The sequence below is a fragment of the Ovis aries genome, chromosome 18 (assembly GCF_016772045.2).
Source record: "Ovis aries strain OAR_USU_Benz2616 breed Rambouillet chromosome 18, ARS-UI_Ramb_v3.0, whole genome shotgun sequence".
Classification (NCBI taxonomy): Eukaryota; Metazoa; Chordata; class Mammalia; order Artiodactyla; family Bovidae; genus Ovis; species Ovis aries.
The window spans coordinates 56,463,300-56,483,283 of NC_056071.1; the positions used below are offsets into that span (position 1 = coordinate 56,463,300).

Sequence of the window (19,984 nt, forward strand, 5' to 3'; positions counted from 1 at the left end):
TGCACGCAGCGAAGGAAGTCCCGCCCCCATTCTAGACGCCGCACTTGATTCGCTGCGGCGCGACTGAGTGCTGGACCGCCGGCACGGGAAGTTGGGCTGCGGTTTTACGTCCTCCTCCAGGAATTAGGGAGCAAGCGCAACAGGTGAAGTTTGTCCTGCTTCTTCCGGGAGACTTCTGTGCTAGCTTATGCACGGGAATGCAAGTTTTCCTGTCTTCTTGCTTTAGTTTCAGCGCACTGTGTTACGTATTGGCTGTGTGCCTGGACCCTCGCAAATGTTTCAGCATTTAACTGACCGCTCAACCATTGTCGTATTCTTGCCTGGAGAATTCCATGGACAGAGGAGCCTGGCGAGCTGCAGTTCGTAAGGTCGCACAGACTCGGACAGGACTAAGCGACTAACATTTTACAACCCAACCAGACTGTATTGGAGGTTCTGTTTTCCCCAGGTTTTCATGCCTCCGCCTGTTGCTCACTGATGGTTGGGGAAGGTGGGCCTGCTTCCAGTCATCAAGCTAAAGTGGGTCTTTTGTTATATTCAGAGAAGTCAGCTCCACAGTAGGTAATCATTTTTTCCACTTGGGGATCACCAGACCATCTGGTGATCTGGAAACTTTTCCCATAGACTGTCTCTGTGTCTGGTGTCCTTGGGAAGTCCTAAAGTTTCAACGAGGGAATTCACCAAGCTCAGGTCAAGTGAGCCTTCACAGCGCCACCATGGGACACAGCTTAACTCATTCCTCGGGGGCACTTGCCAATGTATCCCCAAGAGTCTAGGTGGCATAGTCTGTGTCCAAGTGGTGCTTGAAGAGGATGTGAAGACAAGAGACGGGCTGTCCCTGATGGCAGAGTGAGGAGAGGCTGCATATCCCTCCATAGTAGGACAGTTTCCTCTCTCCTCTGGGCCAGCTACCCACCTCAGGAGCATTGCAGGGCTTTAGTGACAGAACCTCGACAAACCGTGGCTGGTTGGTGGGAAAAGGGACCTCACCAAAAAGAGGCTAAAAGTAGGGTCCCGGAGGTGGTACTTGGGGGCTGTCTTATGGGGTCCACAAGAAACATTGAGATTCTCAGTGGAGGCCTCCAAAAAGCTAACAAAAGCATCTGTATTACTCAGGGTTCTCCCTGGTGGCTCAGATAGTAAAGAATCTGCCTGCCATGCTGGAGACCTGGATTTGATCCCTGGGTTGGGAAGATCCCCTGGAGAAGAAAATGGCAACCTTGCTCCAATATTCTTGCCTGGGAAATCCCATGGACAGAGGAGCCTGGTGGGCTACAGTCCATGGAGTTGCAAAGAGTCAGACATGACCAAGGGACTGACACTTTCATTTTCACTTTCTCCAGAGAACCAAAATCAACAGAATACCATATATAGAGAGAGGTTTGTTTTAAGGAATTGAGTTACAGTGATTGTGGAAACTGAGAGAATCCAGGATCTGCTGAGGTAGTCCAGCAGGCTAAAGACTTGGGGAAGGCATCCTAAAGCAATTAGCTTGCAGAATCCCTGCTTGCTGAGGGAAAGTCAATTTTTGTTGTATTAAGGGCTTCAACTGCTTGGGTGGGGCACACCCACACAGTGGAGGGGAATCTACTTTGCTCAAAGTCCACAGATTTAAATGTTAATGTCATTTAGGACTTCCTGGCGGTCCAGTAGTTAAGAATCTGTCTTCCAATGCAAGGGATGTGGGTTGACTCCCTGGTTGAGAATCTAACATCTCCCATGCCATGGAGCAATAGCCAAGCTGGTGTACTGCAATGAAGACCCAGCACACCACAAAATTGTAATAATAATAATAAAAATATTTGTTAAATGTTTGGTGGTGTTCAGTCACTAAGTCGTGTCCAACACTTTGTGACCCAGTGGACTGCAGCATGCCAGGTTTCCCTGTCCTTCACTATCTCCCAGAGTTTGCTCAAACTCATGTCCGTTGAGTCAGTGATGGCATCCAACCAGCTCATCCTGTCACCCACTTCTCCTCCTGCCCTCAACCTTTCCCAACTTCAAGGTCTTTTCCAATGAGCTCAGATGGCCAAAGTATTGGAGCTTCAGCATCAGTCCTTCCAATGAATATTCAGGGTTGATTTCCCTTAGGATTGACTGTTTTGATCTCCTTGGTGTCCAAGGGACTCTCTAGAGTCTTCTCCAGCACCACAGTTTGAAGGCATCAGTTCTTCAGTGCTCAGCCTTCTTTATGGTCCAACTCTCACATCCATCCATGACTACTGGAAAAACTATCACTTTGATTATACAGACCTTTATCGGCAAAACAATGTCTCTGGTTTTTAATATGCTGTCTAGATAGTAAATGTTAATCTCATCTAAAACACCTTCACAAAAACGTGTAGACTAATGTGTGAAAAATATCTGGGCATGATGACCCAGTCAAACTGATGCATAAAATTAACCAGCAAACATCCTTGGAGAGAAAAGGGCAGCTTTTGTTTGGATGTTCTCCCTGACAGAGACAGCTCTATTGGACAGCCAAGAGACCTCTACATACTTTACCACCTAAAGTAAAATAGCTTTTTGCACCTTTATGTCTCATGGCTCTAGTCAGTTGACCCTGACATTGCCAAAAGCAGCCATTTGGGAAGGAAGTAGAGGAAAGAAAAGTGAGGAGCAGAATCTGTCTCCCTTCCCCTTCTGAAACCTCTCCACATGGGAGCCTGAATCAAATCTAACCTGGGGAAATGGGAGAAGTTATGAATGACACATGAGATGGAAATTCTGACATCAAATTAAGTTTTTATTTATGCATTAGTTTTTCATAATAAAACTTTTCCTGGTTATTATGGATACAATGTTGAAATGTCATTCTTTCAGAGCTGGTTTCAAACTGAGAAGAAAACAATAGCTGTCAAATTTCCTCACTCTGCAAAGTAGGTTGCTTGGAGAGCCTTAGACCTGGCAAGGAAGTTGTCTCAAAATCAGCTTTGTGACCCTTAACTCAATATGTAGTTCAAATTATGAGAGCATTGAGATTGACTTAACTTGAAATTTGTACTAATTTCCTTGCAGAATGTTGTTTCAAACATGTAACCACAGTTGAAGAAAGTATAATTCAGGCTAAGAATTTGTCTCAACATCTTCTTCAGGATTCCCAGAGCTTTTGCTGTGCTGAATAGCACTTGTAGCTCTATATTAGAGAAAGAGATGTATTTTTCTTGTCTTATATTTCTTCCTAGATTGCAAACTCCTCGTGAAATCCCGTCCGATTTATCTTGGCATCCCCCCAAAATGTCTAATCAGTGCCTGACTGACTTTGTGAGTCATAGATATTTGTTAAAGGAATGAATGAATGAGCAGTTGATTCTAGCTGAGAACAGACTCTTCAACTCCACTTTTGTGGTTGAACCTGGTACCAAAAGTTACAGAGTACTGACCTGGTCAGGTGCCACTTGTTGATAGTTCATAGCAGCTTTAATAGCTAATAGCCAAAAACAACCAAGATAGGTGAATGGCTAAACAAACGGCAGTGTGCAGTAATCTTTTGGCAATACAGGCATGTACTAAATCACATTGCACACTATAACTTACACAATGGGTTACATCAATTATGAAAAGCCCATCACGAAATATCATATAACATTCTTAAAATGACATTATTATAGAGATATAAAACAGATTAGTGGTTTCAAGGGATAAGAAAAGCTGGGCCAGGGAGATAGAGGTTCAGTGTGAGGGTTCAGAGAGAGGTTCAGGGGTGATGGAATCATTCCGTATCTTGAGGCGATAGTGGTTACTCATGTAGTGAAATGACATAAACACACTTTCTACCAATGTTAGCTTCCTAGCTTTTAGCTTATAGTATCATTACATAATATACAAGCAATGGAGTTGACTGGGTGAAGGATCCCCAGAACCCCTCTGCACGAACTTGGCAACTTCCTTTAAATCTATCATTATTTGAATGTTTAACAAGGAGAAACTACATCACCCATATATTCTTATCACAAAATATTTAACCTGCATCTAATTCTGATTACTAAAATAATTAATACTAGTAGTAAAACAATTAATTTGCTATTCTTTCTTAAAGGGAAATAATTTTGGCATTTTCTTTTAGCAGAAGGTGATGTGAAGTAATATGAAATATTATGATGATGTGAAATAATAAGGAAAAAAAAAATATATATATATTGATCTTTGACCCTAATACCTAACACAGAATTCCTAAAACCTTTGTACTTTCCTAGTGATAGGTGCATCTTACAGAGAGCTCCTATGTTCTTTGGAGTTTCCTGAGTGATAGAATCATCCTTTGTTCTAATGGGGTGATTCTAGCTGGGCTCCTGGATGGGAGCTGGTCACCAGAAAGACCAAGCCATGATCAGCCCCATCCCCAATCCTGCAGGGCGAGGAGAGGGATAAAAATGAAGCTAATGTTCCATCACACCTACACTATGGGGCCTCCATAAGTGAAGTCGCTCAGTTGTGTCTGACTCTTTGCGACCCCATGGGCTGTAGCCTACCAGGCTCCTCTGTCCGTGGGATTTTCCAGGCAATAGGCCTGGAGTAGATTGCCATTTCCTTCTCCAGGGGATCTTCCCAACCCAGGGATCAAACCTGGGTCTCCCACATTGCAGACAGACGCTTTACTGTCTGAGCCACCAGGGAAGTCATGGGGCCTCCATAAACATCCCTAAAATATGGAGTTCTGAGAACTTGCCAGTTGGGAAACAATAATACATCCACACTCTGGAAGGGTGATGCACCCCAGACTCCACGGGGACCGCAACTCCTGTGTTCCAACCTCATCGTAGGTATCTTTCCACCTGGCTGTTGACTTGCATCCTTTAATACTCTTTGTAGTATATCAGTAATAGTAAGGAAAGTGCTTTTCTGAGTTCTGTGAGCCTTTTGGCAAATTATAGAACCCAAGGAAGAGGTCATGTAACCCAATGTATGTCTGTGTGCCCAGCAAACAGTGGGGCCAGATAATATCAAAACGTCAGTTTGGAGCAGAGGACTGTTCCTTGCAGGGCCAAGAAGGAAACAGGTGGCTCATGCCTTAAAAATCCAGAAATCTGGAAGCTTTCAGTAAAGCCTCTTTCTAGGAAAAATGAGGGAGGGCTGTGGTTGATTATTGTCACCTTCCTGATGTCAGATCCCTTGTTCTAGAGGTCAGGTCCCAGTCAGCGCACTGCTGCTGTTGCTGCTGCTAAGTCGCTTCAGTCGTGCGACCCCATAGACAGCAGCCCACCAGGGCCCCCCCGCCCCCCGCCCCGTCCCTGGGATTCTCCAGGCAAGAACACTGGAGTGGGTTGCCATTTCCTTCTCCAAGTCAGGGCACTATGTTCCTGTAAATCTCCACCAAACAAAGATTATTCTCTGTCCTGCCAAGGAAGCAGGAAAAGCAAAGTCCCAAGGTACAGCTTTTGCCCTCCGAGGCTCAGGCCCTGCCCAAGAGGAGAGAGTACATGAAGGGGTAGGCTACCCTGCCCAAGAGGAGAGAGTACATGAAGGGGTAGGCTACCCTGCCCAGGTCAAGCACCCCATAGGGGTCCTCCCACAGTGCCCAGATCTGGCTGAGGAGGCAGATCTCAGCTGGTGGTGCCCTCAGGCCTGGTCCCAAACCCTGTCCAGGCATCGTTATGAAGGAGCCAGGCATCCAGAGCCCAGTCAGTTCGCAAGCTCCTCCGGCGTCCCCGATGGGACTGGGTCCCAGACCGTGATCCAAGGTGACCACCACAGCCATTAGGTCAAAGAGGCAGGGATGGATGGTGTTTATAATGTCACCTGTGGTCGGATGATACCAGTCTTTTCTGTTTCATAGGCTGTCTTTCTAGCTATCTTCTAGTGACAGGAATTTCAGAGAAACCAATCGGCCTGATTCTCCAGGTAGGGGGTGTTCCTTGTGTCCTGAATTCTGGGAAAGTCAATACCAGGTGACACCAAGGAGGGGTTCCTGCAGCCTCTGTGCTCTTGGCCCCATGGACGTCGTCCCGCAGTGGCTTACCAAAGCTGGATCAGATTTGCTGAAATGTTTGGCTTTGTTGTCCCAAAGTTTAAGCAAAGGTAGGGGTAGGGGAAAGACAGGGCCCTGGCTCTGGTCCCTCCTGTCCTCATCTTGCAGGAGGAGCAAGGCCTCCATTTCCAAGACACTCAAGCCTGTCCCAAAAGAGGCCTCTTCCAACACTGATTCTGCCTCTTCCCCCATTTTCTGCCCCTTGTTCCCTGACCCAGCTTCACACTGACATTCTCACTTTCCTCTTCTTCTTTGCTCTGCCATTCAAAATATATTTATTGAGATCTAGACCCAGGAGAAGACAGACAAATCTATGCCATTTGTAAGGTTTATTCCACCAGGGATAAGGGACAGAAGGGCTTCCCTGGTGACTCAGGTGGTAAAGAATCTGTCTGTAATGCAGGAGACCTGGGTTCAATCCCTGGGTCAGGAAAATCTGCTGGAGGAGGATAAGGCAACCCACTCCAGTAATCTTGCCTGGAGATTCCCCAAGGACTGAGGAGCCTGGCAGGCTACAGTCTTGGGGTCACAAAGAGTCGGACATGACAGAGCAACTAACACTTCAAGGGACAAAAAGAAGTAAATATAGTAATACCACCTATTCTGTGAATTCCAGGGTGTCAGCAAACTAAGGCATATCAAGGGTAATTCACTCCCTTAGTCGCAACTAAGGATTCCTCCCCAGGCACTGGTCAGAGATGGTGCTTTGACCATCAACCTGCTCTGCCTCTTCCGTTATTACAGATATGAGATTGGGGTTCTCTGCTATTTGTCAGTCAGGAAGAACATTTTGTACCGTAAACCTGCAAATCATGGAGGGCAGGGAAAATAAAGTTCGCAAGAATTGCAGGTGAGTTTTATAAAAAGGAGGACTAGGGATTCCTCATATATCCAAGAAGGGGAATCTGAAAGGGAAAGTCATGCTCCTGCAGAAGCCCCGCCTCTCATCCTGCCATTAGCATGCAAAGGTGAGGTCTACGTGGCACCCAGCCTGGGATGAGAGGGACCCACCTCCACGTTGGACTCTTGGGGTCAGAGGTCATCCAGGGAGGGACTATTTAGCCGGCTGGACTTCTCAACAGCCTCACTCTGTGCAGGGCTTCACACACTACTCTTCAATTCCCAACAATTACTAAGCAGGGTAAGCAGGGGCCTGGGAGGAGGGGAGGGGAGGGAGCAAAGGGACTACTCTCAGCCTCCCTCTCCACTTCCATCAGGACTGCTGTCCCTGTGACCAGAGCTGAGTGTGTGTGGGGGGCTTGATCCCACTTTTACCATGAGACGTTAGGAACCTCTGGTCTTGTCTTGACCCAGGTTACCTTGAAGCCCTGAAACTTAGACCAGGTGGGCAGTGAGCAGGGGCAGAGATGGGGTGTTAGAGGTGGCCAGGATTCTGGAGATCAGGGAGCCAAGCAAAGTCATTATTAACTTCAAAACTGTGGTCTGAGCAGATTAAGGGGGTGGGTTGGAAGTGGTCCATAGGCTGCAATGGGACAGAGGGCAGGGCTGGAACGGCAGACAGATGCCCCCCTGAAACCTTAGTGCAGCCTAAATTAGGCAGTGAAAGTGAAAGTCGGTCATGTCCGAGTCTTTGCGACCCCATGGACTATACAGTCCATTAAACTCTCCAGGCCAGAATATTGGAATGGGTAGCCTTTGCCTTCTCCAGGGGATCTTCCCAACCCAGGAATGGAACCCACATCTCCCACATTGTAGGCGGATTCTTTACCTACTGAGCCACAAGGGAAGCCCAAGAATACTGGAGTCGGTAGCCTATCTCTTCTCCAGTGAATCTTGCCAACCCAGGAATCAAACCAGGGTCTCCTGCATTGCGGGCGGATTCTTTACCTTCTGAGCTATCAGGGAGGCCCGAAATCAGGTGGAGCAGTTTTAACCTCACACTCTGTTTCTAAAAAGGCAGTGGTGTCCTTGGCTCCAGAACCAGTGTTCCCACACTGCCCCCAAGATGTCAGCTAGAGCCATAGAGAGCGGGGAAGGCCATGCCTTGGGCCCCCTCCTGCCAGAATTGCTGCCGGAAGGTGAGTGCCCTTGGGAAAGCTCCCGAGGGTGGGTGGCCCAGAACTTGGGGTTCCTGGGTGGACAGCGGGGGTCTGGGTTCTGGCCTGGGGCTGCCACCAGGTGCTCTGGTCCCATCAAGCCTCTTCCCCCTGGGCCTCAGCCTCCTGCTCTGTGCAGGCAGGACCCCCAGCTCTCCACTGGTGCTGGGCCTTCCTCTCTCTGTTGTCTCCCTGGTTTACCTCCAAGCACCCTTGACACCTCTCAGCTCAGCTTCCTCTGAGGTGCCCTCCCTACATCAGAGATCCTGGGGGCTTCAGGAAAGGGTGGAGGGGGTCTATTCCGCCAGCCGCTTGCCCTGCTGTGTGCTCCCCCATTATTTCTTTCTTCCAGAGGAAGAAGAATCTTCCCAGTCAAGCAGCCAGACCTCTGATGGGTCTTCTCCTGGGAAGGCACCACATCAGGGACCGGATGGCTCTGGCTCTGACCCCAGAGGTCCACCCAAGTCGGAAGGCAGCAATTTCTACCATTATGCAGGTAACGGGTCTCTGACCAATCCATGGATCCTCACCCCATACCCACTGCTCAGCTCAACATGCTAAGCTGTCAGTGTAAGGACAGTCTTCCTGATGAAATCTCTCTGATGCACTGTCAGAAAAAAGCCACAGTGTACAGGAAATGAAGTAAATGATGCTCTAGAATCAGAAGGACCACATTTCAGGGTTTAGCTCTGCCTCTGACTTGCTGAGTGACCCAGAGCCAGTCACTTGCCCTCTCTGGGCCTTCATAGGTTGGTTTTTAGCACAGGGATAGGATGAGGTCACTCTTACGGGTCTCTCAGTGTCAGGTCATCTCCAATCAGGTAGGGTAGAGGTGCTGCTCAGGTTAGATGCCTGACAGCCGGCAGGCCAGGTCTCAGGCACGGCTCCTTGCCAATGAAAGTTCACCGCTCATGCCTGCCCTGTCACCCCTCAGCACCCAAGGCAGGTAAGTTTCATTTCTCTATTTGTGCTCCTCCTTTGATACCCCAGGGCCTGGTCACTAATGTCCTCCCAGAACACACCCTCCAAGGGCAGAGTCACCTCTAATGTGGGGCCGCCTAGGGGCAGGGCACCAAAGGTACATGTTTTTTCTTAAATCAGGTGATAATACACTACAGAATTTAATTTGCCAAGAGGAGGGTTTGTCAGCGTAGGTTGAACAGTGTTAACGACATTTGCATTGTTGTCTACTTGGTCTCCAGAATTCTTTTCATTTCCTGAAATGGAAACTCTGTCCACGTTAAACATTAACTCTAACGGAAACTCTGTCCACGTTAAACATTAACTCTCTGTCTCCTCCTGCTCCCAGCTCCTGGAAACCACAATTCTTTCTATTTCTAAAATTTGAGTAAGGTAATCCAATTTCCATGTCAGCGGTTCATTGTACTTCGCATAAGGCCCTAGGTTCACCCATATGTCATAGCTTCCTCTTTCATGCAGAATGGTATTCCCTTGTGTGTCTCTAGCACATGGCGATGACCCATTTATCCATCGACGGACACTTAGATTGCTTCCACTTCTTGACAACTGTGAAAAATGCTGCTGTGAACATGCAGTGCAAATATCTCTTCAAGACCCTGTTTTCAATTTCTTTAAATCAATATCCAGAAACTGGATTGCTGCTGGATCCTATGATTTTCTATGGTAATGTTTCAGGAACTGCCATAGCGTTTTCCTCAGCTCTTGCACCGTTTTATATTCCTACCAACAGTGCGCAAGAGTGCCACCGCCTCCACATACTGACCAAGACTTGTTATTTTATGTTTTTTTGTTTTTTAAATAGTAAGTATCCTGATGGATGTGAAGTGGTATCTTGTGGTTTTGATTTAGTTAGTTAGTGTTAGTCGCTCAGTCGTGCCAGACTTTGCGACCCCATGGACTGCAGTCCGCCAGGATCCTCTGCCCATGAGGTTTTGATTTACATTTCCCTAATGATGACTGACCCCACTCCAGTATACTTGCCTGGAAAATCCCACGGACTGAGGAGCCTGGTGTGCTGCTCCATGGGGTCGCTAAGAGTCAGGCACGACTGAGCAACTTCCCTTTCACTTTTCACTTTCATGCACTGGAGAAGGAAATGGCAACCCACTCCAGTATTCTTGCCTGTAGAATCCCAGGGACGGGGGAGCCTGGTGGGCTGCCATCTCTGGGGTCGCACAGAGTCGGACACGAGTGAAGTGACTTAGCAGCAGCAGCAGCAGTGATGACTGAATTCAAGGACCTTTTCATATGCCTGTTAGCCGTTTGGATCTCTTTAGGGAGTTGCCTAATTGAAATCTTTGCCCAATCTTAAACCGAGTTCTTTGAGTTCTCTCTCATAGGAATTCTATCTACCATACCTTGAATATTAGTCCCTTCCTAGATACATGATTTGCCAAGGTTTTCTCCCATTCTATAGGTTGCCTTTCCATTGTGTGGATTGTGTCTTGATCATTATGGGTGCTATAACTAAATGCCATAACCTAGTCTTAAAAAGAACAGAACTTTATTTTTCACTTTTGTATAGCCTAGGAAGTCACAGGTCAGGACACCAGTAGACTCTGTGTGTTCTGAGAGCTCACTTCCTAGACAGCCATCCCTGTGAGCCTCTATGCTGGGAGGAACAAAGGAACTGGCAGGGGGATGGGGTGGAGGAGTCTCTCTCATAAGGAAATTGATCTCAACCAAGAGGGCTCTGCCTTCAAGACCGAATCACCTCCCTGAAGCTCTCCTCCCCACCATCACATGGGCTATTAGGTTTCAACAGGTGAAAATACAAGAACACAAACATTCAGATCATAACCTGACTTTTTGTACACATAGATATGCTTCATTCATACTTCTTTTGCTGAATTTCTCCTTCAGAGCTTCCTTGTTCCCAAGCCAGTACTTGGCATGTTGGGAGACGGCAGAGAAGGAGGATTTACCCTTGACTTTAAAACGCTCAAAAAGCAGAAACGGTAGAGAATCATACTGCCTTGTGGAAAATTCTGTGCCAGCAGGAGCACAGTAGACTCACACTGAGTCTTTGGGTGGAGGTGGCTCAGGAACATTGGGAATGTGTGGCAGAGTCCTGGAAGATGTTCCTGGATTTGTCAGGCAAAAGATTGAATGCTGAGGGCTGGGCGTGCCTTCTATTCTTTCCCCAGGATAGAAGCAGAAGCCAGATCAACGAGAGCCTCCTCATCCTCACTAAGGAGGTGAACTTTCACCTGTGGGCACAGGGGGCAAGGAGGGACCCCAACACCTTCACTCTTGTCTGTACCCAGCAGCCAACAGATGGGTCTCATTCTGTGTGTTGCCCCCATCTCTGATCCTGGACAAGGAGAGGTGATGCCCACAAGGGTGGCAGTGGTGGAGTCAGAGAGATCGGAGCGAGGCAGCCACAAGCCAGGAGTTGTCAGCAATCTAGCCAATGATGTTCAAAAGGTCAAGGAAAGACCCTCCCCTAGAGCCTTCAGAGAGAGCCTGGCTCTGCCTATACCTCTAACCTCCAGAACTGTGAGAACATGAGAGAATAAACAGAGCTTGTGCTCATTAGTTACTGCAGCCTCAGGAAACTAATGTGGGCAAATCTCATTTTATTGGAGTTTGCAGATACTCTTTTTTTTTTTTTTTTAACAAGTTGAAGACTTGTAGCAACCAAGAGTTGGCAGAGCTGGTTGATATTTTTAGAATTAAGTATTTTTAACTTAAGATATACACATTTTTTAATACATAAGGTCATTGCTCACTTAGTAGACTCCAGCATATTATAAACATAACTTTTATATGCAATGGGGAACTAAAAACTCATCTGAGAATTGCTTTATTGCAGTAACCTGGAACCGAATCCCTAGCATCTCCAAGTTGTGTCTGGACAGAGATCAAAAATCTCATTGCGGTTGAGGACCTGTTGAAGGCTCTATTGGAATGAGAATCTGTGAAAGGAGGAGCTGGGAGTATCTAGAGGGGTGCTGAAGTTGATTGCAGGGAGGAGGCAATGTTTGTCGGTGACAAGATCTAGGGCCCTACTGTCCAATAGAGCTTTCTGCAGTGATGACCACGATCTTTGTGTGATCCAAGACAGTAGCCACGAGCTATGTGTCTAATGAGCACTGGGTCATGTGACCCAGAAACTGAGTTGTAATGTTTATTTCATTGTAATTCACTGTGGCTCAGTTGGTAAGGAATCTGCCTACAATGTGGGAACCCTGGGTTTGATCCCTGGGTTGGAAGATGCCCTGGAGAAGGGAAAGGCTACCCACTCCTGTATTTTGGCCTGGAGAATTCCATAGACTGTAAAGTCCATGGGATCACAAGGAGTCAGACAGGACTGAAGGACTTTCTCTTTCACTTTCAAGATTTAAGTAGCACACATAGCTAGCGGTTGCCATAGCGGGCAGCATAGGTATAGGACATGACCTTGGGTATGTGTGGCATAGAGTCTAAGATCCTTGGAAGTAGGGAGGTGAGAACTGAAAGACCAGGTTGTTAGAAATTTCATCTGTGCAGAAATGGAAGCCCTCAAGACAAGTCAGGGCTCCTGATGGACAGAGAGATGTTGGTGAGCCAGGAGCAACAACCTTCCAGAAATGACTGGGGGCCCGAGGCTGATTTTGTACCTTTTCCTCCTTGCCTGGTATCAAGGCTGCTCTTTCTGGGGAGCTGGCTGAGCTCACTCCCGCAGCTCCTGAAATCTCCGGAACACCTGGTCCCTACTGCCCGAACATCCCAGTCCCTGCCACTGTTAGGTGTCCCTGCCAGACTCAAGAGCTCTGAGCAATTCAGTGTGGTACAGGCTTGCTGGAATCCAGTGTGGCCAGGGGCTCCAGTCACAAGGAAGCACACACATTTCCCGATTGGGGAGTCAGGGATGCATTGTGCAGAAAGTCACAAGTAGGCTGAGCCCTGGAGGACAGGGTGCTTCCACTCAAGCTATATGCCCTCGGAAGGACATAGTGTGTCTGAAAGATGAACAAACCAGAACAGTCAAATTTATTCCATTGCAAATAAAATTAGCATGCTTTTCTGATTTCTTTCTTCTGTTTTTGAGAAAATGATACTGAAGGTATTAAAGTTAAGGAGCAGTATGAAACCGTTCAAGGCAGGTTGCTCTCCCCTCTGGAGCATCACAGAGCTCTGGACTCTTGTCCATCCTCCTCTGATTCCCGGACTATCAGACTACTTCATAACAGCAGAGAGCCACACAGGGGCTGCTCTGTCCTGTGATCCCAACTCCAGGGAACCCTTCCCACTGGGACAGCAGCAGGGACAAGGGAGGAAGGCAAATGCTGGCTATTCACGGGAGTTCTTTCTGTCTACAGGCAAGACTGCCGCAGCCGTGATTGGAGGAGGTGAGTCTCTTTGTAAAGCAACTCGGGGCCCCATGTGCCCCTGTCCCTGGGTGCCTGGGAGAGTCTGGCCTTGACCGAATCCAAGATTACCTTGAGCCTCAAGACCTGGGTGGGTAGGGGTGTGGGTGGACGTGGTCAGAGGTGGAATTCTTGAGGTAACAAGAACCTTGCCAAGAAGGAACCAAAGCAAAGCTATTCACAGCACCCACTTCCAATCTCAGCTTCTCCCGAGTGCAAACTGTGGGAACCCAGGCAAGGCGTTAGAGCTGTATGAATCTGTGATTTCTCCCCAGAAAGCTGGGGCATGGTTTCTTGCAAAGGCTTGTAGGAAATGTGTGAGCTGAGCGGTGTGGATTCTTCGGAACTGCTCTGTAATGCTTAGAGCTCATCTAGTGAGCCCAGTTAGGGTCACCCACTGATGAGGGTCACCCACTCTTGAGGGTCACTCACTGGTGAGGGTCACCCACTGGTGAGGGTCATTCGTGGTTGCCAAAATCAAAGAAAATCAAACATTTCTGTCACATCAGCCAGTCTCAAGTGCTCAGTGCCACATGTGTCCACCATGTGGACGGTGTAGACATAGAAGGTTCCAGGTTGCAGAAGGTTCTATGCCTGCACCATCTGAGATGTAGGGACCCTGGGGGATGCTCACCAGCAGCCTTGGGCCAGAGGTTAGAAGCTTCAACCCAGCACCTTTTCAGAAGAGCAGTTCTGTCCTCATGCTCTGGGCCTGTGCTTGCAGGAAAGACACCAGTTTCCCGCCAAAGGGGGCTTTTGAAGACCCCTGCTTGTTTCGACTTTATTTTATAAAGGGCAAACTAAAGCCCAGGGAGGTCTGTGAGGTTCCCAGGAACACAGCTGAAATGAGGCACAAATAGGGCTGGGATTAAGGTTTTTGGAGGGGTGCCCCCACCCACGTGTGTCCACATCTACAGCATTCCCTTGGACGCTGAGGCTCTCAGGAGAGTAAAGTGGACCCCTCACCTCATGTCACAGGAAGGCGTCAGGGAGATCTAGGGAGTTGGTCCCATGGGGCCAAACCCAAATCTCCTGTCTCCCTGCAGCCCTGGCTGTGGGGTCTGTTCCCGTAGTGCTGGGCGCCATGGGCTTCACTGGGGCTGGAATCGCTGCCTCCTCCATCGCGGCCAAGATGATGTCAGCGGCCGCCGTGGCCAATGGGGGTGGAGTTGCTGCTGGCAGCCTGGTGGCCACCCTCCAGTCCGTGGGTAGGTGTCCGGCGGGAGGATGGGGACGGTGTGACAAACCAGCTCAGGATTCAGGCACGAGGCCAAGCCTGAAGGAGGGCCTCTGTGCTTCTTCCAGCTTCGTGGTCATCAGGGTCCTGGTCCTTTGTGTCACCCTCACTGTCCCCTCTTCTAGTTGGGAATACGGTTGGTGGGATGAGAGGTGAGCAGCCCAGGAGGCCGGCATTCCTCATTAACCCTATATAACCTATGTAGGTGCCCTCCTCTCCCTGGGCCCAGCCTGGTGCTGTGGAGGGAGGGGCAGCCTGTCATTTCTCAGAGGGCCTGTCCTGTTGCTTGTGGACTGACCATCAGAGTTCATGTCTCCTCTTTGGGCAGCCATGTGCAGCCACCCAGACATCCTGGGGTATCAGGAAGTAGAGCAGGCAACAAAGGTGGGATGTCTCTTTCCTTGGCCTCCAGATGGTCCTGGGATTTCTGACTCCCACAGCCTTGCCAGGGCCTGCTAGGCCTGCCTGTCCCCTTGTGCTCTAACCTCCTCCTCTCTCTCAGGGGCAGCTGGACTTTCCACATCATCCAACATCCTCCTGGGCTCTGCTGGGGCAAAAATTGGGGAAAAAATTGGGGAAAAAATTGGGCCGTGGCTGTGGGGTTCAAAAAAGAAGGGCCCTTCTCCACCAGGATCCAGCACTGAAGAAGAGAGCAGTTCCCATGCTGGAGATGACTCTGCAGGGCCTCAGGATGTCAGTCCCCAAAATGACAAGACCTCTGCCTCCAAAAATTCTTCAAAGAATCATAAGAAGTAAAAACAAGATGCTGTGACCTTTCATGAGTGTCCCTACTGGGTTCTTGTTTATCAGACAGGGTGCAGGGCATCTGTAGAGCCACTGATGATAGGATATGGGCCAAGAACTCTGTAAGAATGGGCACTGATACCCATGACAGGAAGCCTGGTTTGTTTCTACTCTATTGTGACCAAAAGTGAAAGTGTTATTCAATCAGTTTGTCTGACTATTTGCGATCCCATGGACTGTAGCCGGTAAGGCTCCTCTGTCCATGCAATTGTCCAGGCAAGAATCCTGGAGTAGGTTGGCATTCCTTTCTTTCACAGATCTTCCTGACCTAGGGATGGAAACTGGGTCTCCCACATTGCAGTCAGATTCTTTCTCATCTGAGCCACTGAATGGGGCAATCTTGTGTGTTTGAGCTCTTAACCCATGTGGTTAACTCTGGTTAATTTCAGAATCAAGTTAAATTGTAGGACACTCACCTGCTGTCCATAGGCAACTAGAGTTTCTTGTAAAGGAATCCACACATCTGACATCCAGTCTCCTGAGTGGCCATGGTCCTGAAAAACTCTGTTTTCTCACTCAGATGGTAAAAGTAATTTATGTCTGCGACATCGTAATTACCTAGAGTTTTCCCCAGACTTCCAAAGTTGCTCCAAGTACCATACATTACAAACACAGGTACAGGGACTTCCCTGCTGGTCCAGTGTTTAAGAATCCACCTTCTAATACAGGAGACATTGGTCAGAGAATTGGTCGATTAAGATCCCACATGCCCGGGGCAACTGAGCCCCCAAGCTTCAACTACTGAGCCCACGTGCCCTAGAACCCATGGTCTGAGACAAGAAAACCCACCACAGTGAGAAGCCTGAGCAGCACAACGAGAGAAAGGCTGCACAGCAATGAAACTCAGCACAGCCAGAAAGAAATAAACTAAATAATGAAAGAGATACCTACACGCAGTTACATGTAATTAAAATAGCAAGTTTTACTTTATGTGACTCTTACCACAAAGACAAACAAACAAAAGGAAAACATATGTACGTGTTAATACTCCCAACGGTGTCTTCCCTTACTACTACATGGTCAAATTCCTTTTTTTTTTTCTTTTCACTAATTTATTTATTTTAATTGGAGGCTAATTACTTTACAATACTGTGCTGATTTTTGCCAAACATCAACATGAATCCACCATGGGTGTACATGTGTCCCCCATCCTGAACCCTCCCCACCAACCTCCCTCCCCATCCCATCACTCTGGGTCATCCCAGTACACCAGCCCTGAGCGCCCTGTCTCATGCATCGAACCTGGACTGGCGATCTATTTCACATATGATAATATACATGTTTCAATGCTGTTCTCTCAGATCATCCCACCCTTGCCGTCTCCAACAGAGACCAAAAGACTGTTCTATACATCTGTGTCTCTTGATGTTTTGCATACAGGGTCATCGTTACCATCTTTCTAAATTCCATATATGTGTTTAGTATACTGTATTGGTGTTTTTCTTTCTGATTTACATCACTCTTATAATAGGCATTTTTCTTTAACCACTGGACCACCAGGGAAGCCCCCCTTGTAGCTTATTTTATGCTTAATGGCTTGTACCTCTTAGTCCCCTCCCCCAAACGACCCCTCCCCGTTCTCTCAAATTCCTTCTTAACAATACCTAAGGAATAGTTCCCCATGTTGACAAATATGAATCTATATAACCAAGGACAGATCTAGGATTTAGGGGTTTGAAATTAAAGTAACTGGGGAGAAAAAAACTCTGAAAAAATAATAGAGAATTACAATCTAAAATGCCAATAGAATTAAAATGTCATTCAGAAACAAGGGAAGGCAGGAGAGGAAAGACAATTTGGAAGGAGTCTGCAGTCTTAACTAGTTAGTCTTAGAATACCATACTTTTGCAAATAGTAATGATTGCAATGCTAGCATACTGCAGAATTTTTCTCAGGAATTCTCCTGGATAGAAACAGTGCAAGTGAGGGTCCCTGAACTCAGGCTTCTTTCAGTTCAGTTCAGTTCAGTCCCTCAGTCATGTCCAACTCTTTGCAACCCCATGGACTGCAGCACGCCAGGCCTCCCTGTCCATCACCAACTCCTGGAGTTTCCTCAAGCCCATGTCCATCGAGTCAGTGATGCCATCCAACCATCTCATCCTCTGTCGTCTCCTTCTTCTCCTGCCTTCAGTCTTTCCCAGCATCAGGGTCTTTTCAAGTGAGTCAGTTCTTCACATCAGGTGGCCAAAGTATTGGAGTTTCACCTTCATCATCAGTCCTTCCAATGAATATTCAGGACTGATCTCCTTTAGAATGGACTAGTTGGATCTCTTTGCAGTACAAGGGACTCTCAAGAGTCTTCTCCAACACCATAGTTCAAAGCATCAATTGTTCGGCGCTCAGCTTTCTTTACATACCAGCTCTCACTGGCTTCTTTCACTTAGTGGTAAACTGGTCCCTGACTCTATCATCAGTGGCTACATAGAAGTCTGTTATATGGGGGCATAAAATTATGTGTCCTTGATTTCCTCTTGTGTTAAAGGTTTGCTGTCCTAAATAACACCATGAAAATCAATCATATTCAGATATTTTTGTGCGCATATCTGACTCTTTTCTTGCAATGAATTCCCAGAAAGAGTATTTCTGAATCAAGTGGAGTGAAAGCTGTCATTACACATTTCTGTATTGCCACTTGTGACCTATGTATCAGAGCACATCCCACCCAGCAAGGCGTGAGCGTTCACCTTTCCTTGCCCCATGCAAACACTGGGTGTTTTTAGTTACTTTCTCTGGAGCAGAAGTGGAGCTCGTCCTCACTCAGTTCTGCTTTATCCCCTGCTGTGAACCCTCCAGGACAGAGAGTAATGACCATATTCTCCAGATTCTCTGTTGACACCGGTTCTTGCTTCAGGCAGGGAGACAGGGCTGCTGCTTTGGTGCCAAGCACAGTAGTGAGGACTAGGTCTTCTGCAGCAGCAGTGGAGTCAGAATCCAGCTCTCACCTGGCTGAGATGCATCGTTTTATCTGCAGACATGACATACAAGGCAGTTTGGTCCCAGAGTGGCTTCCCAGTAACTCTGGTTCCTGATCAAGGCAGCAGTCCCAGCATTGCTGGTGGCCCAGTCCTTCAGTGTTCCTCTAGAGGGTGGGGTGTTCATTCCCAGAGACTCAACCTTGAACGTTCTTCTCCAGTCCTGAGGTGCTTTTATAGGCATGGAATTCCTTGTGGAAAAACACATTCTGCTTCAGTTAGCTGGAGTGAGTCCTGATATCTGCAACCAAATTCTAACTGAATGTTTCATGGAACACACACACACTCACACAAAAAAAGTTATCTTAAAAAAAAATACTTTTATTATTATCAAGATTGAATATCATTTCAAATATTCATCAGTAATAAATAATTCTTGTTTTAATAATCACCTCTTCTAGTCTGACTTTTTTTGGCCACGTCTCAGCATGCCGAATCTTTGCTCCCAAACAAGGAATGGAACCTGTGCCCCTCCAGTGGGAAGACAGAGCCCTAATCACTAGATAACTAGGAATTCCCAAGGCTGAGTTCCCTTTTTAAACAATATTTATTCATTTATTTGGCGGCATTGGGTCTTAGCTGTGGTACTCAGGTGTTTGTTGTGTCGTGTGGGTATTTCCTTGAAGCACACAGACTCTCTAGTTGAGGACTGAGAGCTCAGTAGTTGTGGCACTTGGGCTTAATTGCTCCTTGACAAGTGGGATTTGATTTGCCTGACCAGGGATCAAACTTGTGTTCCTTGCACTGGCAGGCAGATTCTTAACCACTGGACCACCAGGGAAGTGCTCTGGGTTCCCTTTTAAAGACAGTGCCTCTTAAAATATTGTTCCCTAAGAACTCTCTTTTCTTTGGGAATTCTAATAATGCAAAGGTTGTGCTTTTCCTTCCCCCTCAGTCAATCACTTCCTTCTTAGCCTTGTTCATGAGTTGCAATGTCACACGTATTCTGAAGGAGTCTCTGCTCCATATGTTGTGTTTTGGGCTAGCATCTAGTGACAGGAAATTCAGAGAAACCAATCCGCTTGCTTCGGTAGGTGGGGGTGTCCCTCCTGATTTCTCCAGGAAATTGGAGTCAATAGCAAGTGACACCGAGGAGGGGCTCCAGCAACTGCTCTGCTCTCGGCCCCAGGGACAGCCCAAGACCAGCCCATGGCCCTCATCCTCCCATTAGCAAAGTCGGGGAGAAACCACAGCTGGAAAGAGACTGACTCACTTCCTCTGGACTCTCAGGATTAGTTATCATCCATGGTATCAATTCAGCTGCCTGGAGGCCCCAGACTCACTCCGTGCAGAACTTGCCACGCTGCTCTTTGTTCCCAGACACTTACCAACCAGGATAAACAGGGACCTGGGCAGAGAGGAGGGAGGGAGCACAGGACTCCACGCACAGCCTCCAGGGCTGTGGGCACTGTGACCAGAGGTGAGTGTGGGAGGGGGCTTGAGCCCACATTTACCATGAGACTTTGGGAGCCTCGGGTTTTGTCCCGAACCAGGGTGCTCTGAAACCCTAAGACTTTGACTGGGTGGGCAGTGAGCATCAGACAGAGATGGGGTGTTAAGAGGTAGACAGGAGTCTGAAGGTCAGGGAGCCAAGCAAAGTCATGATTAACTTC

At 47.7% G+C, this 19,984-nt stretch overlaps 1 protein-coding gene across 11 annotated transcripts; it reads left to right on the forward strand.

Annotated features, from left to right (window-relative positions):
* The first annotated feature begins 28 nt into the window (after window positions 1-28).
* Window positions 29-18,762, forward strand: LOC101116867 (interferon alpha-inducible protein 27-like protein 2). 11 transcript variants are annotated; one of them, XM_042235407.2, is made up of 7 exons: window positions 29-143; window positions 7,886-8,007; window positions 8,378-8,521; window positions 13,311-13,340; window positions 14,405-14,566; window positions 14,664-14,747; window positions 15,098-18,762. In XM_042235407.2, exons 2-7 carry the CDS (start codon window positions 7,935-7,937, stop codon window positions 15,349-15,351), a joined length of 747 nt encoding a protein of 248 aa, XP_042091341.1. In that variant the 5' UTR covers window positions 29-143; window positions 7,886-7,934; the 3' UTR covers window positions 15,352-18,762. The 11 variants fall into 11 exon arrangements, with proteins under 11 accessions (XP_042091341.1, XP_060257881.1, XP_060257882.1 ...); XM_060401898.1 differs by having other exon boundaries at window positions 7,890-8,007; XM_042235405.2 differs by lacking the exon at window positions 29-143 and adding an exon at window positions 7,052-7,109.
* The last annotated feature ends 1,222 nt before the right edge of the window (window positions 18,763-19,984 follow it).

Bases quoted from the DNA above. Each gene is read 5' to 3' on its own strand.
- LOC101116867 (XM_042235407.2), top strand. From the start codon at position 7,935: ATGTCAGCTAGAGCCATAGAGAGCGGGGAAGGCCATGCCTTGGGCCCC. The intron at 8,522-13,310 runs GTAACGGGTCTC...TTCTGTCTACAG, and splicing joins CAATTTCTACCATTATGCAG to GCAAGACTGCCGCAGCCGTG. The intron at 13,341-14,404 runs GTGAGTCTCTTT...GTCTCCCTGCAG, and splicing joins CGCAGCCGTGATTGGAGGAG to CCCTGGCTGTGGGGTCTGTT.